This window comes from Myotis yumanensis, unplaced genomic scaffold (genome assembly GCF_028538775.1).
Source record: "Myotis yumanensis isolate MYYU_CA2020_CCGP unplaced genomic scaffold, mMyoYum1.0.hap1 SCAF_4, whole genome shotgun sequence".
Classification (NCBI taxonomy): Eukaryota; Metazoa; Chordata; class Mammalia; order Chiroptera; family Vespertilionidae; genus Myotis; species Myotis yumanensis.
Genome location: NW_027223755.1, coordinates 26,233,797 through 26,251,120, shown reverse-complemented (window position 1 = coordinate 26,251,120; position 17,324 = coordinate 26,233,797). Strand labels below are relative to the sequence as shown.

The following is a 17,324-nucleotide window of genomic DNA, read 5'->3' as shown; positions in this document are numbered from 1 at the left end:
GCCGGCAATACAATTGGAACCAGTAACCGGTACAAGGAGGGCACCTCCGATGCCTCTGCTATCCCTGACTTTTCCTTTGTGGGCGTGGTCCCCGCCGCATCGGCATGGCTGGGCCCTTATTTTGCTCAGGCGCCACCTTAGGCAGCTAAACGCCGTGCCGAGGGGCGGGGCGAGCTAGGGCGGGGCGGGTCCTGGCCGTGCAGCGTCGCGTCGGGGGCCGCACCGGGGAGCATTTCTCTCTAGTGCCCGGGGCAGCTCTGGCTGGGAGAGCCTTTGGCCCACTCCACGGGGACCTCTGTGCACGGATGGACCCGCCCGGACACGGCGGGAAGCGGCCTGGCAGGCGGCGGCCCCGGCGACGTCAGCAGAAGCAGTGCGGGGCCAAGGCCGCGGGTCCCTGAGGCGCGCGGGCCCACCGGGCCCGGCGGCGGCACCATGATGCCGGGCGAGACCCACTCGGCGGCGCCTGGGGCGGCGGATCTCTCGCGGTGTCAGGGCTGCGCTTCCCTGCAGCAGGTGCGGCGCCTTCCCGGAGCCGAGGACGCGGGGGGGCTCGGTGGGCGCGCCGGGACGCGCGGGGCTGGGCGGAAGCTTCCCTGCCCCCACATCCTCCATCACCCCGCCTCCGCCTGTCGGTTCTCCCTGCGCCCCCTCTCCCCCCGGTTCTCCGTTCTCTTTTGTTGCAGTTGTTTTGGGAACGGCTTCCTTTGCTTTATTTGGGATTGGAACCCTGGATTCATATTCGGGGATGCGGTGGCGGGGGAGTAAGCGAGTTCTGGAGGGCCCCCTCCACCAGTTACCCAGCCTCAGGCTCCCCAGGGCTTACATTTAGGTCGGTGAGTGATAGGATCAAGGTTAAGGTTTTTGCTTGTTCTGGCCCGTCTGTAAATACTTCTTGCCTGGAGGCAGGCTCTTATGCGACGAATGGCATGCAGGTCCTGGAAGTCTAACGGCGGCGTGGACGGTCCGGCACCTTGACGGGAGTTGCTAGTGTGTGGCTCCAGGTCTAGCGAAGTAGTGGGATCGCCCCAAGCACTGGCTTCCAGCTGGACCCTCCTAGTTGTCCGATGTCGGTGGCTCTTTTAACTTCCTACTGTCAGCGTCTTTCACAGTGGAGTGGAGCTGTCCACCTTCACCTACGGGATGTGATGAAATCACCATCTGTTTTCTATGGTGTTGTAGGTGCGAGGGACGCACAGTGGTGAAGAAAATGGGTCAGATCTGCTCTCATTTGTAAGATGTACGTGTCAAATAAGGCTTTATAAGGTCCTGAGTCCCAGAATGGAAATAAAGGAGGAGTTGAAATGGTGGGCTTGTCTCTTGGCTGAGGTGGCAGGCAGGGTGTTTTTCAGGAGGTGACATGGGGAGATTTTGATGGGAAGCAGCAGGCTAGATAGACTCGGTGTGGGAGGAGCTTTCTAAATAGAGGGATTCACAGGTGGAAAGGTTATGAAGTGAGAAGGAGCACAGTGGTTTTGAGGAGCAGAACGTGGTGTGGGCATGGTGCAGAGGGGAGAATACTGATGAAATAGACCAAAAAGGACCATAGGACTAATAGGCCACTAAGGAAAGTTGTGTGTGTGTGTGTGTGTGTGTTATCTATGACCTGATCTCAGACGTTTTAATTGTTGAGAGCAGGGGAGGGAGAAAAGGGAGTTCTGCACTGCCACTCTGGAATTGGAGAACTAATAATAAAATCACTGAATTGAGTTGTATATAAGGCATTTGCAACGTGGTTTAAGTTTTTGCCTCTCAAATCCTGGGAACATGGGTGAAATGATCTCGAATCATTAATAAATTCTATCTATTCTTTGCGCCAGTTCATTCAAATATTTATTGATCACGTGCTGTGTTTCAGGCAGAGTGATTACAGCAGTGCGGGAAGGGGGCACGGAGACAAATACCCTTGCTCTCTTGGAGCTTCCATTCTTGGAGGTGGGGATAGGAGACATTAATCAAGTTCATGAGAAGGTAATAAATACATTGGAGACAAATTAAGCAGAGAAGAGGGGATGACAAGTGGGGGAGGAAGGGACCAATGGCTGGAGTAATTAAGGAGTGTTCAGAAGGCCTCACAGGAAAGGTTATGCTTGAGCGGGGTTGGGGCAGGGGTGAGAGAATAAGCTCTGTAGATATCTTGGGAGAAAAGCATCCCAGATAGTGGTAAAGTCTGGTGTGGAGGCCTGACACCGGAGCTTGCTCAGTGTGCTGGAGAATAGCAAGGAGACCAGGTATCTGGGGTGGAGTGAATGTTGGTGTCTTCATCTGTTTGGGGTTGCTATAACAGTACCATAAACTGGTTGGCCTATAAGTAACAGAAATTTATTTCTCACAGTTCTGGTGGCTGGGAAGTCTAAGACCAAGGCACCCGGAGATTTGGTGCTGGTAAGGTCTGATTCCTGGTTTATGACTGTTTTCTGCCTGTGTCCTCACATGGCAGAAGGGAGAAGAGAGTACTCCGGGGTCTCTTTTATAAGGACATGATTCCATTCATGACGTAATCACCTTGCAAAGGCCCCCAAGTCCAAATTTCATCACATTGGAGATTAAATTTCAACATATTAATTTTTTGTGGGACCCAGTCTGTAGCAGTCAGGGGATCTGATGAAGTCACGAAAAGGAGGGCCTAATTATGCCTTGTAGCTATTGTGAGGATTTTTACTTGTACTCTGAAATAGTTTCATTGGAGGCTTTTGTATAGGAAAGCAACTGCCGTGAATTATTCTTTGCAGTTGTGGATCTGATCTTCCTTCAGAAATCTGGTCTACCCATAATCCCATCTTTTAAAAAAATATTTTTTATTGATTTCAGGGAGAGGAAGGGAGAGGGGGAGAGATAGAAACATCAATTATGAGAATCATCAATCAGCTGCCTTCTGCACACTCCCTACTGGGAATGGAGTCCGTAACCCAAACATGTGCCTTGATGGAATTGAACCTTGACCTCCTGGTTCATGAGTGGACGCTCAACCACTGGGCCACATGGGCTGCGTAGTAGTCCAAATCTTGCTTAAATGTAGTAACTGTATCCTGCTGGTTGCTTAGGCCAGAAACTAGATGTCATTCTTAGTTCCTCTCTTTCTCTCAAACTTGCATCCAATCTGTCAGCTGGTCCTATTGGCTCTGCCTTTGTTATCCGTTCACTTCTCTCAATCCCCACTGCCTCCACACTGGGGTGAACCACTATAACCTATGGCCTGGAGATTATTTCAGTAGTCTCCTAAGCCTTAGAACCTAAGGAGTCTCCCTCCTTCCACCCTTGGCACATTCCCACTGTTAGTTCTCAAAACAGCAATAGAAGTAATTATGTTAAATCTCTAAACCCAGGTGTCTGCAGACTTTTTCTGTAAAGAGCAGGATCATAAATATTTGGTGGTGTGGGTGGTGGTCTTGTTCATGACTATCAACTCTGCCATTATAGTGTAAAAGCAGCCACAGGCAGTACTAAAGGAATGTGCTGGTGTGTTCCATCAAAATATTTACAAAAACAGGCAAAGGACCTTAGTTTGCAGGCCTTTTTCCTAGATCTGGATACATCTTTGCATTTGGGTTTTCTGTTGCTTGAAATGCCTTTTTAGGGGAAGAGGGTGATTAGAGTGCCTGGAACAAGTCTTTAATATTGCAAAGTACGAATGGAAAAATAGATTCGTGGCGGATTATAGAGGACCTTGAATGGTTACCACCTTAATATTTTATTCTTATTTCTGTCAGCGTTATGGAGCGGTGAAGGGTTTTGCATAGTTACCACACAAGAGCAGTGCTTATAGTAAAAATAACAGGTGGTGGTATTCAGGGTGGATGGATGGAGGAGGTGCAACTAGCTCTGGTAAATTATTTTACTAATGCATACTAGTAATAATAAAAGCCCAGATTAATTGAAATTTCCTGAGCCTGGGCCTGGAGGAGAGAAAGGTTCTGATAATGAGCAACTGCAGAATGGACAGATCTCAAATTAGGGAGTAGAAGGTGTAGAGATTTAAAATCTGAGAGGCAGGAGAAAGTGAAACCGAGGCACCACAGGTCTAGGGAATGTGGGGCTGACGTTTTGGAATGACGTCATAACTGGAGAATTTCAACTGTTTTCCCATTTGTTGTTTGTGAAGCACAGTGCCTTTAGGGCACCCTACCATATATCCAAGAAAGTCGAGAAGAGACTAGGTTAGGTGGGTGCTGAGTTCATTAGAAGAATTTTATTTGGGGAGAGATGGGAATGGAGGAATGGAGGAGTATGTTCTGTCACTTGAAAAATAAAACACTTTGAAAACCTTCGTGGCCATTCATGGGACTAGATGCTATCATGAGCATTCTGTGAAGAAAAAGTAGTTGGGTAATGACAAAGTTGAGCATGGAATGGTGAGAAAAGGAGAAACAGATAAAGATAAGATAGTTCAATAGGAAGTATATAGGAAATCAGTTTTGGAAAGCATGAGAATTGAGAACAGGCAATTGCATTTGTCAGCGAGAGGTCAGTAACACCTTAGGAAAGATGTTTCTGCATCTTTACTACAGCAAGATGTTCCGTGTTCCAGTCAAAGTCGTGCAAGAGAGAAACTTAAGAGATTCCATACAGAGAGAAGCTAATCCCACTGTGTAGTTTTAACACACTGAAACTCTGGATCTTTTAGAAAATGTACAGTATATTACAAGCACCTTCCCTGCAGGAGGCCTTTGCCCCAGTGCTGTGACTTCATTCTGAGCTGTAATGGGGACTCAAACTGTTCCTGTCCTGAGTTGAACAGTTGTTTGTTTACATTGGAAATCTCCCTTCATTTCCTCCCTGTCCTCTTTTTCTTAGTGGTTGAATAGATAGTGTGCCTGCTTGATTCAGAAATGTATAGATGACCACATTTTATGCATTTTTTTACAAAATGCATATTGCCTTAGTAGTCTCACATATTACCTTATCTTTCTTTTCTTACCCTAACTGATTGCAATGGTTCATGAGGGATCTGTAGTTTAATGTCCATGTGGGTTGTCAAACTTTGTTAGTTATAAACCAAAATGGACCTTACTCTGATAATACTATGCACAAGTAAAGAAGTCTTAAATTGAGTGGTTTTAAGTTAAGCTGCCATAAGTCTTTTCTTATGAAGGAGAAGCACCCCTCCTCCCCCACTTTTTTTCTTACCAGTTTCATTTATTGCAAAGCCAAACATTTTAACTCTTGGGGGTCCAGATGAGAATCTGAAGCATATGGTTATACTGTTTAGCTAATGTAACTAGATAGCTTCAGAATAGATTTGAGTCTGTCATTTACATAAACTTGTGCTAGACTCCCATTGATAATTGCCAATGGTTGAACTTCATAATTTGGAGCTTCACACATATGCCCCCATAGACATTGATTTGTAAATGGTTATATTATAGGGGTGCTCACAGAATTGTAATTTATTCATTTAGCAAACATTTATTGAGCATCACTGCATCTGTGATGCCATGGTATATTTTGGAATACAGTCAGGATCAGAAGAGGCATGGAGCTTGTGTTCTAGGTGCGGTTACAGATGAGTGAGAAAGCAACCAGACTATAAACATAATGCAGTAAGTACTGTGTTGGGTGATGTACAGGGTATGTTGAGCATCTAGGAGGGACAACTGAAGGCTTTGTAAGAGGAAGTGAACCTAGACAGGTCTGAAAAATGGTTTGTACCTAATTAAGAGGGAAGAGATGTAAGGAAAATATTCTGGATAGGAACATTTCATGTGCAGAGGCTTGGAGGGGAGAAAGTAGTTTGTGATTGATTAGGCACAAAAAGTCAAAGGTAAGGGCAGTGGGAGACCATGCAGAAAGGATGGGGTGGGAACCCTCCAGAATTCCAAGTTCCCAGACTCCAGCCAAGGGCCAGCCTTGCAAGCAGGTTTTTGTAAGGATAGCAGTCTCAGGCCCGATGTGGTAACTTTTCTTATACACACAACTTGGGGGTGCTCTGGCCAGTTATTAAGTAGGGCCAGAATGCTGCCAAACATCCAGAGGGAACTGACTGGACTGCTCCCACAACTAAGAATTTTTCCCACCCCAAATGATAGTATTAGGGTAGTAGTGATACATAATTCCCCAAATTACCTATTTACTTATTTGCTGTGTATCCATAGGTTTTACTTATTTAGTGTCATTATTTTGTAATCTACCTCAGCCAGGCCAGCTGGCTTGCTCCTTGCCAGGGCTGTCCTGCTGCCTGCTCCTCACGGCTTCCATGCTCAGTCACTGTGTTGATTCCACTTCCCCAAGAAGGGAAGGGAAGGTAGGAAGCACAGAGGGGATTTCTTTTTCTCCAGCGTGGCATAGTCACAGTGACATTCCGAGGAGATTGTATAGATAAACTTAAAACAGTACACTATAGAAAAGGAATGAATGGGGAACAGAAAGTCTGAGTAATGGGTTCCTCTTGGATTTGTTTGTGGCCCAGTGAGTAAATATAAAGCATTGCTTGAGAAACTCACCCAGAGAGCAAAGAAAAACAAAAGATGGCAATTGTGGAAGGAGAGGAGAGAGAATTGAGAGTAAACCTGAGCCTTCCAGTAGACACCAGAATAGAAATTCAGAAGAGAGCAGGGCTGCTGGGAGAAAAGCAATAATCAAAGAAACCAACCACCTTCACTTTTCCTGGAGGAGGAAGAGTACCCTGAACCTTGCTTCCTTCCTTGGATGCAGGGTAATAGGGCTCTGCGCATACCCCTGAGAATGAATGTGGGTCAGGAGGGGGCTCCAAGGGCCCTCCACCTAGATTCAGGCAGCTCAGTGTTCACAACTCCAAGATTCATTAGTTGGAGACCTTGGCTGCATCCATAAGTGACATTTGAATCAGATTGAAGAAAATAGAATGTTTTATTAGGACACTGCTGTATCTGACCAGCTTTGAACTGCCATCCAACCAGGCCTTAGGAAAAAAAATAAGTCAGGGACTAACTAGGGAGCTGTAGGAAACCAAGAAGTCATGTTCATTTAGTATGTTACGTTTTTTCTTACATAATGCTATGTTTTGTGAATTTAGGTTTTTGTTTTTATTAGTATTTTATTTGTTTTTATATGAACACAGTTTAGAGAGACAGCTAGATATATAAGATTTGGTAAGACAGCCCCCACCCCCTAGCTCCCCTAATTCCTTCCCAAGAGACAGCACTTTTAATTACTTGCACAGTGTGTGTTTCATAATGAACTTTCATATTGTTAAAATAACAGACTTGTGTTGGCTACTTGGTTTTTCATTTTTAGGCATGTCATTCGATTTCTGACTTTGGAAGGTGAGAATTGAGCTCTCTTTCTGTCCTGTACCCCACCACACCTGAGCACCCCTTCTCTGCTCCCGCTACCCCCATCCTCAGTGTACTTATGATTTCAGTTAGGTCACTATGGGAGTTGACCTAACTATATGTTATTCAGAGCTAAGCTCTGGAGTAAATTACAATTACTTTTCCTTTTCTGTGTTTTCTTGTTTCCTCTGGTTAATGATTATATCCTTAATTCAACTTCTTCATCTTAAAATTGTTAAGGAGTGCTTACTTTATGCTGGGGGCTGGGTTAAACACTTTGGCTCATCCTATTTAATCCTGATAGCAAGCCAGTTTTGTAACCTCCTAGTGTTTGTCTCCTTCTCTGTGCAGTTAGAAATGGTTCTGAAGCAGGGAGAAGTCAAGTAAATTTGCCCAAGGCCACTTAGCCAGAAAGTGGAGGAACAGGAATTTGAATCCAGCTATGTGTGACACTAGGTCTGAGGTCTCTGGAATGTCTCTTGCATAGCACTTTACATTACAGATGGCATCTGGAAGCAAGGTGGGGAAAGTGAGATCAATTAGCAAAAAACTTGAAACAGAATGGAAAAAGAGAAAGAATCACTTTTACCAAAAAATTGTAACTTAACTGCATGAGGAAAAGCAACTATATACATTCACTTGTACTTCTCTGCCTTTTAAAGCTTTCATTCAAGCAGATATTGTATCATTTTCTTATTAGAGAAAAAATTCCCTCCTGAGCCTTCAGCTCTAATCTGGTACTCAGCTGCCTTCCTAGTCTTTAATTATGCTCTGTGCTCCACATTGTTCTCTATGGGTTTGTCCATGATTTTGGTGAAGCCTGTTCACATCTTTTAGTACCTCCCTGAGCAAGGATGTCTGGGAAGTAAGTTTATGAAGACTGCGGATTTGAAAATATCTATTTTACTATCACTATTGATTGCTAGTTTGTATAGACTTTTATTTAGAATTCATTTGTTTTCAGAAAATTTTGAAGGCTTGCTTTCAAGGTATCCAGATTTCTTGACTGCTGTTGAAGTCTGAAGCCATTCCGATTCCACATTCTTTGTATATGACTTGTTTTTGTTTTTCTCTCTCAGGATTCCTATAGACTCTTTGCTTTGTCTTTGATATTCTGAAATTTTATATTGATGTGTCATGGTTTGGATCCTAATAGTATCAGTGTGTTGGGACCTTTCAGTTTGGGAACTTCTGGCTTCATTTCTGGGATCTTTTTCTTGAACATTAGTATTTCTTTGATTACATCCCCATCTTTCTGTTATTCTTCCTGTAGAACTCTCATTGTTGGGCATGTGAACTTCTTACACTGAAACTCTAATTGTTTTTCTTTTTCTTTACCATGTCTGTGGTTTGCTTTATTTTGGGGGACAGTTTTTCAACTTTATTATTAAGTCTATAATTTTGCTTCCCTGTTTTTAATTATAACAGTTTTTTGAGATATAATTCATATGCCATAAAATTAAACCTTTTAATGTGTACAATTCAGTGGTTTTTAGTATGTTCACAGTTATCTAATCTTGTCACCACTATGCAATTGTGAAATAGGTTTATCCACACACCCCTGTATCTCCCCAAGAAACCTCTTCAATACAGGGTGGGGCAAAAGTAGGTTTACAGTTGTGAGTACATGAAACAGGGTTTATTCTTGTATTACTTATTAATTATTGTGTTATTTTTTATACGTACAACTGTAAACCTACTCTTGCCCTACCCTGTATTAGCAGTCATTCCCTGTCCTCCCCTAACCTCCTCCACCCCAGCTACTAATCTACTTCCTGCCTCTGGATTTGCCTATTATGAACATTTTATATGAATGGAATCATACAGCAACTAGCCTTTTGTGACTGGCTTCTTTTACTTGGCATAGTGTTTTCAAGTCTCTTCCATATTGTAGCCTGTATCATTCATTCCTTTTCATTGCCAAATGACCACGTTGTATGACTGTATGACATTTTGTTTATCCATTCATCAGTTGATGAATATTGAGTTTATTTTTACTTTCTGGCTAGTGTGAATAATACTGCTATAAATAAGAATGTACAAGTTTGGCCTGAACATGTGTTTTCAATTCTCATGGGTATATACCTAGGAGTGTAATTGCTGGATCACATGCTTAACTCTGTTTAACATTTTGAGGAATTGCCAAACTATTTTCCACAGCAGCTGCACCATTTCATATTCTACCAGCAATGTATGAGGGCTCCAATTTCTCTACATCCTCTCCAACACTTGTTATTGCCTGTCATTTTGATTTTAGCCATGCTAGTGGGTGTTTATAGTCTTACTTTTTAAGAGCTTTTTATTTTAATTTCTAAGATCTTGATTATTTCTTGTTTCATGAATTTAATATAATTTATCTCAGATCATATTAATGTTTTTGAAGTTTTCTTTTTAATTTTTGCTTATTCTAAGTTTCTTTGGGTTGTTTTGGTCTCTCTTTCATGTTACAAGTTTCTGAGTTTCATTGCAGGAGGTCTGGATAGGCCATTTATTGACTAAATAATATCTGATGTCAGTACCATTATCTCATCTCCAGGCTGATTAGAGTTCCTCAGGTCCTCAGATAAATTGTTTCAAGTCCCTGCATGGAGAGCAAAAGGATTGGCTGCCACTGTCTGAGAGCTTAATGGGGAAGAGAAGCAGGTGGCAAGTGTGCATAGGTGTACCTGGTTCCCCTGTTCTTGGTCTAGACCAGTGATGGCGAACCTATGACACGCGTGTCAGAGGTGACACTCGAACTCATTTTTTTGGTTGATTTTTCTTTGTTAATAGCATTTTAAATATATAAAATAAATATCAAAAATATAAGTCTTTGTTTTACTATGGTTGCAAATATCAAAAAATTTCTATATGTGACACTTCACCAGAGTTAAGTTAGGGTTTTTCAAAATGCTGACACGCCGAGCTCAAAAGGTTCGCCATCACTGGTAGTCCATCTGTTCCAGGTGTTCACAGTGTCCTAGGAGGAGACTTTTTTCAAAAGCAAAGCTCCTGCTAGATGAGGGAGGACCAGCTGGCTAAGAGGAATCTGGTGTCACTGATTGTTGATGTTTTGCAGTGTAAACTGAGTACACCACACTGAAATCAAGTACACACAGTCAGAGCATCTGTACAACTAACTGCTTTGCTCTTAGAGTTCCATCATTCAGGTAAAAGATTCAGAGAGAGGCAGTGTGAGCTTAGGATCACACTGCATATTTTTGTGTGTTATACATAATGGAAATAATAGATTTACATATTTCTGTGTTTATGTAACACAGTAAATAACATGTTTATGCTTTATAATAAACTAGGGGCCCACTGCACGAATTTGTGCACCTTGGAAGGAACTGTGGGCTGTGAGGTTGCGGTGGGCACAGGGGCGGGTCTTGGCCCATCCTCTTCACCCCTACTCGGTCCCTCCCACCACGGCCCCCGGTCCCCTCTCTACTGGCAGCCCCGCTCCTGCCACCGCCGCTCTCATACACTGATGGAGCCGGCCCTGCTTGCACCCGCTGATGGCATGGAGCGATTGGGGCTGGTGCCTCAGTGGGTGCGAACAGCCACTGCTGCCCCGATCGTCCCTCAGGAGCGGGGTGGGGGTGGCGTGGAGAAGCCCTCAGGGGCGATTGGGGCTGGCATTCGCCTCTCGCACCTGCTGCCAGTGACGGCCCCGCTCGCACCCGCAGCTGGCATTGGAGCCGCCGCTTGCACCCGCTGCCTATGCCTGGCACTGGTCTCGATTGCTTAGCGCCATCAATGGGTGCAAGTGGCGGCTGCCGGCCCCTATTGTGCCTCAGGAACAGGGAGAGGTGAAGCCCTGAGGGGCGGCGATCAGGGCCGGCAGCCGCCGCTCCCACCCGCTGACAGCACCAAGCAGTCGGAGCTGGCATCCGCAGTAGGTGCAAGCGCTGGGTGGGTTGGGGGGGACGACCGTGGCACATGGGAGCAAAGAATTTTCAGTAACCACCAGAGGCTTGTCCCAATGACAGTGACCAGCGCCCCACCTTGGTCTGATGCACCTGCATCACCATCCTGCCACTGCTGATGCCTGCAATGTTCCGTGCACGCCCCCTGGTGGTCAGCACATGTCATTGTGACCTGTTTGTTTGGTTCAGCTGTTCGGTCTATTTGCATATTAGGGTTTTATATATATAGATGACATGCTACCTTAAAATTATATTTAATTTATATAAAAACAAGTACCTGACTAGTGTTTTTTTTTTTTTCAGAATTTAAATGAATATGTTGAAGCATTAATCACCTTGAAGCAAAAAATTATTAATACAGAGTGAGTATATTCATGTGTTTGGCTGAACTTCATGGACCTGGACAGACAAGCTGAAGTGGGAGACGATGTTAGACCCCTGAGCCTGAAAGGCGAACTGGAGTTTATCTTCTGAAGCCTACATGGTGTTGTGCTGATTATAACGAAAATCCTGTCCTCATCATTAACCTTCTGTTATTGGCCTTTACAACAACGTTCATGTCTTAGGAAGCGATTTTTTGCTAAACTGGCAATTTTTGTAAACCTGTCATATCTTCAAAGCCTTCTTAGTTTTAGGAGAGGGCCTCAAATTTCCTCACAGTATTTCATAACTGTGGTGTGAGATTTAATTTTTTTTAAAATTCTAATGAAGTCACATAATTTATAGACTAAGATATTAATTAGATCAAAGGGATTTTTAAATGAAAAACTCACATATCGATACAGTGTTTTAAGGAATTTAAGATAATATGTACATGTTTGCATATATATAATTAAATTTATTGTGGGGGAAGAAAGGTGCCTTGCATATTTTGAAACATAGTTTTAACATAGTATAACAATTCTTTTCTTTGTTGCAGTAATTTGTTAACAGAGTACCAGAAGAAATGTGATGATATCCTTTTATTGGCTTTTTTCTTTGAATTTTTAAATTTACTTATATATAATTTTTTAAAGAAATGTGAGATTTTCATGGTTATCTTTTGGAGGGCACTATTTACAGACTTAAAGGAGGGAGTATTTCTACCAGGGACAGTAAACAGTTGGTTTTTTACTGTTAATACATTTTCTGATAAAGACTGCAGGTCTCCTTATTTTAGAATTTTTTTTTGTCATTGATTTTGATATTCTTAGGTTTCATAAGTTTTTTAATGAGTAGGTCTTTTTTCTTTATATATACATATTTACATATATGTAAATATGTATACATATATGTAAATATGTATATATGTATATGTATTTCAGAGAGAAAGGCAGAGGGAGAGACAGAGAGAGGGACATCAATGATGAGAGAGAATGCCTCCTGTACGCCCCCTAATGGGGATTGAACCTGCAACCTGAACATGTGCCTTGACTGGAAATCGAACTGTGATCTGGTTCATAGGTTGATGCTCAATCACTGAACTGGACAGAGTAGGTCTTTTTCATTGTACCAAGGACGTGCTATATGTTCTTTAGGCTCAAATAATGTGAAGCTGAATATCAGAATATTTGGGCATTTCTGCAAGAAGGGCCCTGTAGGAATATTCAGAATGTTAGAAAACCGACTTGTGTTTATCAGTGTTGTGACTTGTAGAGATTACTGTATACCTTGAGCTCATAGTCACCATTTGTTCAACAACCATGTAGGGCACTTGTGTTATATTTGGCCTTTGGTTAAATAATTTCTTGGCAGGGTGAAAATGGTGTGTATAATTGATCCTTTCTCATCTTGTGATGATGGCACTTACCCTGAATTATTTCTCTCCCATAAAATAAAATTTCTCTCATAAAAATACATGTATATTTTCAGGGAGTCACTGAAGTACAGCTTCAGTTTAAATATTGGGACAGATTCTGCTGGTCACCTTTGGCAGTTACTCGAAGCCTGCTTCATTCGGTATTATGTCTGACATGCTGGACTTATTTGTTTGTGTTGGTACCATCATATCTAATTTGTTATTAAAGTGATAAAATCAGGGTATAACATTGAGACTTAGTTTTCATATCTGGTTTTTTACATTAAAAAGTATAAGTCATTGAAATTTCTTGTGCCTTATTTGTTGAAACTATCAGTCTATTTAACTATAAATGTGTATTATTGCAAGAATAATTTGTTTGCTTATAAAAACTACAGAAACAGTTATTGCAATACTTCTAATTATACAGAAAAATAGGTAGGCAATCAATTCTAGTATTAGAAAAGTATGTGTTCATCCTTTTTGGAAGAAATGGTATAACCTTTTAGAGATAATTGCACAAGTAAGCAGGAAAATTACTCACTTTTCTAAAAGTTGTTAGAATAGATTATTAAAAATTGACAAAACTTTCTATTATTATTGAATTTCCATTCGTGATATAGTAATCTGCTTCTGTCTCGAACCCACAACCTACATATGTGCCCTGACCAGGAATTGAACCCCCAACCTTTTGGTTTACTGGGATGATGCTCCAACCAACTGAGCCACACTGGCCAGGGCTAAATATAGATTTTTCAAAAAACACATTTGGCATTTGCCCCAAATATGTATTTGCTGTACCTCAAGTATTTAATAATTTGCTCTATAACTTGAGGTACCAATGTTATAGGGTTTGTATGGCTTTCTTATATAACTTGCTTTTTTACTTTTTTTTTGTAATTCTGACCATTTTGTTGTTTATTAGTTTCTCTTTCTAAAGGGAAGAGCAACTTTATTTCAGCAGATGTTTTTTGAACTTTTCTTGCAAAGACTGCAGTAATTTAGGTTGAATAAAATATATTACTTAATCTTGAGAAGTTTATATTCTAATAGAGGAGGATACAGACTAGTTACAAATAAACATTTGCTATATTGTGATATGATTAGGAATTTATAGGAGATGAAACTTAAAGGAATTATTATTTGCTATCTTTATAACATTACTGGCAGCTTGAGATGGGGAATGAAGTTATCAAATTGTGTTAATTGTAAAAATGAGTGAATATCTAGATTTTATGTTCTCCCTGTCTTTCCTCATTACTCATTGAATATAGTTATGTATAGTTTTAATAAGAACATATTCTTATTTGATAGAATTATTGAATTATTCTCTAGATCAATGGTTCTCAACCTGTGGGTCACGACCCCTTTAGGGGTCGAATGACCCTTTCACAGGGATTGCCTAAGACCATCGGAAAACACATATATAATTACATATTGTTTTTGTGATTAATCACTATGCTTTAATTATGTTCAATTTGTAACAATGAAATTGGGGGTCACCACAACATGAGGAACTGTATTAAAGGGTTGCGGCATTAAGAAGGTTGAGAGCCACTGCTGTAGATCATTTGAGAAGTGGAAGACAAGTTATTTGGTTGTTCTGATGTATATATAGGATTCGAGGGATTATCCATTGGTTTCATATTGTCTTTATTCTTGGAATTTAATATTGATCATTTAATCAGATGCCTTTTTAATTTAGAGAAGTGGATATTTTTATTTTTAGTACAAGTTATAAATAGGAATAACTCAGTAAAAATCTTTTCACTATGTTATATGTATGTTATATATGGAACTTTGAATATTGTTTTCTAGGAATTATGATCTTACCTATATATACATTGCAATGTTATTTTTAAGGGAGTTTTGTCTTCAGACAAGTATCAGTAGATACAATTCTCAGAGTTTTCTTTAACAAGTTTTACAGTTGCAGTTTGCCAGAAGGTAAGCTGTCTGTTTTCATATTTGATTTGGGGGAAACATTTCTCAGTCTAGATTTTTAAATGGATGGATTTGAAAAAAGAGCCACTTATGTTTGACCCATTATTTAGAATGTTGCTTTGATACTCATAATAAAAGAAGATTCATGTTTCACAAATGAATTTCTTATTAAGGTATTAAATTATGGCCTACTTTGACTTTTCAATAATTTTTAATGACTATTGAGATGAAGCTTATTGCCATATAATTGTTGTTGTCTATGTGAATTGGACTATTTAATGTGGTTATTTATTTTGTATATTTGAAACAATTTTAGATAAACTTATGCCAAAATTCTAAACTGATTACATTTATCACTTAGAAGGATGCAAAAAAACATGGTTGTTAACTGAATCACAAAATTGTCTATCATTTAATTTGAATAAATGGTGATGAGTTCAAGATTGGAAGAGCCAACTTACTTGGCAGATTGCCCTTTAATGTTTTCTCCAGCAGATTGAGAATCTGCTGTATCTGCTTCTCAAGTGGCTTTTTGATACACTTTTATTAGAAATAGACTATAATGCCAAAGAAATAAAAAGGAATGTGAGGGTCATGTTGGTATAAATAGAGAATGTATTTAAAAAGATAAATTCTTTCATTCCTTTTTGTTTCTATTTAGAAAATAATCAAAAGTCACCAATAGATATATTTAATAATTCACTGTAGATTCTTTTGTATAATGTTAATGCATTGTCCATTTTCAGGGAGAATAGTACTCTGCATCATCAAGTGGAACAGATGCTTCAAAAAATTTCTCCTCTGCAGAAATGTCAGGAAGAACTGGGATCTTTAAAAGCTGAGCTAGAAGAGAAAAAGGTACCTAAAATAATTTTCCTCCAAAACCATATCTTCAATTACTTAAGAGCTGCTAATTCACTGTAATTGGGATAACGAGACAGTTTCTATGTTAACAAAGGAAATCAATACTAATCAAAACTCTTAAGTGTGTTAGTACACTTAGTGAACATTGAACTAGTTGATTCATGGGTTGATCCTTACAGTGATCATTGGATCTGTAAATCTGTGTTAGTTTCTTATGCTTTATGAGAGGTTCAGTAGTAGAGGATTCTTCTAGTTGTGATTTTTTATGGCTCCATGTGTCCTGCATTGATTGCCTTTTCACATTGTTTTTATTGTTTGTTAGTTTTTTTGCTTTAAGTGTAAAATAACATACAAAAATTTAAACTTAAAAGTAGCAAAATCATATTCTCTATTTCAAGATCAAATTATAATAAAACAGTTTATTTAAAATAGTATAAGCTTGTTTTTCTATATAAATTTTGGTTTAGTCTTTATAGGAGTCTTAGAAGAGAATTCCTGGCTTTTCAGATGATAAATATCTGAAGCCAATAAAGTGAGGTGATTTGTATAAGACAAATTATGGCCAATTTGGGATGATTCTTGGCTTCTTTACCTGTTCTTTAAGCTCTTCTCAGTATTATTGTGCTGTTCAGTCTTCAAATTGTGGCATCTTAATAATGCCATGCACCTATCTGAGGTCGTACATACTTTAACAGTGATTGATTTTCCTATTTCTGGAGAAATTCTATTTTACATATTTTACTATTCAATAAAAGTTAAAGAAAAACAACCAAGACGTTGAATTTTGTCTACCTCTGATCTATATAAATATAAAAGCCTAAGCGACCGTATGACCAGTCAACCGAACAACCGGTTGACCGGTCACTTTGATGCACACTGACCAGCAGGGGGCAGACGCTCAACAGGAGCTGCCCCCTGGTGATCAGTGTGCTCCCACAGCCAACCTCCCGTGGTTCCTCCCCCCGGTCGGCTGGCATATAGTAACCTTTAGGGTATATGTATTGATTGGTGTTAACACATTTTCTCCAGTTACTGTTAAGTATAATGACTTGTTTTATATTTTTGCATACTGGTAACAATAGCTTATATTAAGCTCTAAAATTTCTTTAGGTTTTGTTGAATTTTAATTGGTTGAGACAAAAATATTAGCAATTCCATATTATGAAGATTTGGACTTAAAATTAATTCATTTTCACTTTATAGCTTTGATTGGACTATTAATCATATTATTGTAATATAAAAAGCTAAGTGACCTACCGCATGTCCGACCGAGGGACGACTGACCGACTGGTTGGTACATATGATGCACACTGGCAATTTAAAAAATAAATGTTGACTCGCGCATGCGCGATATACATAAAGTTCTCGCTGGTGCCAATTGCATGCATGTGTTTCAATCTGTTATTGTCGATTGTGAATTTGATTGTTTTTGTTGACATTCAGCATAAACCACATCGCGATTTATTCATCGACAATTCAACCAGCCAGTACATATGATGCGCACTGGCAATTTAAAAATAAACGTTGACTCGCCCATGCACGATACATACAAAGCTCTCGCTGGTGCCAATTGCATGCGTG

General features: G+C 40.4%; 1 protein-coding gene across 3 annotated transcripts in view; it reads left to right on the top strand.

The window, feature by feature from the left end:
* The first annotated feature begins 229 nt into the window (after positions 1–229).
* The window catches only part of ICE1 (interactor of little elongation complex ELL subunit 1), a 57,364-nt gene continuing 40,269 nt past the window's right edge, over positions 230–17,324 (top strand). For 2 of the 3 annotated variants that reach the window (XM_070411963.1, XM_070411964.1), the window contains exons 1-2: positions 15,007–15,052; positions 15,626–15,737. In XM_070411963.1, coding sequence (XP_070268064.1) covers positions 15,036–15,052; positions 15,626–15,737 — 129 coding nt within the window. In that variant the 5' untranslated portion in view covers positions 15,007–15,035. Of the gene's footprint in view, positions 517–11,461; positions 11,521–12,077; positions 12,113–14,863; positions 14,883–15,006; positions 15,053–15,625; positions 15,738–17,324 lie in introns of those variants that run through there. The other variant, XM_070411965.1, reaches the window with a different exon arrangement.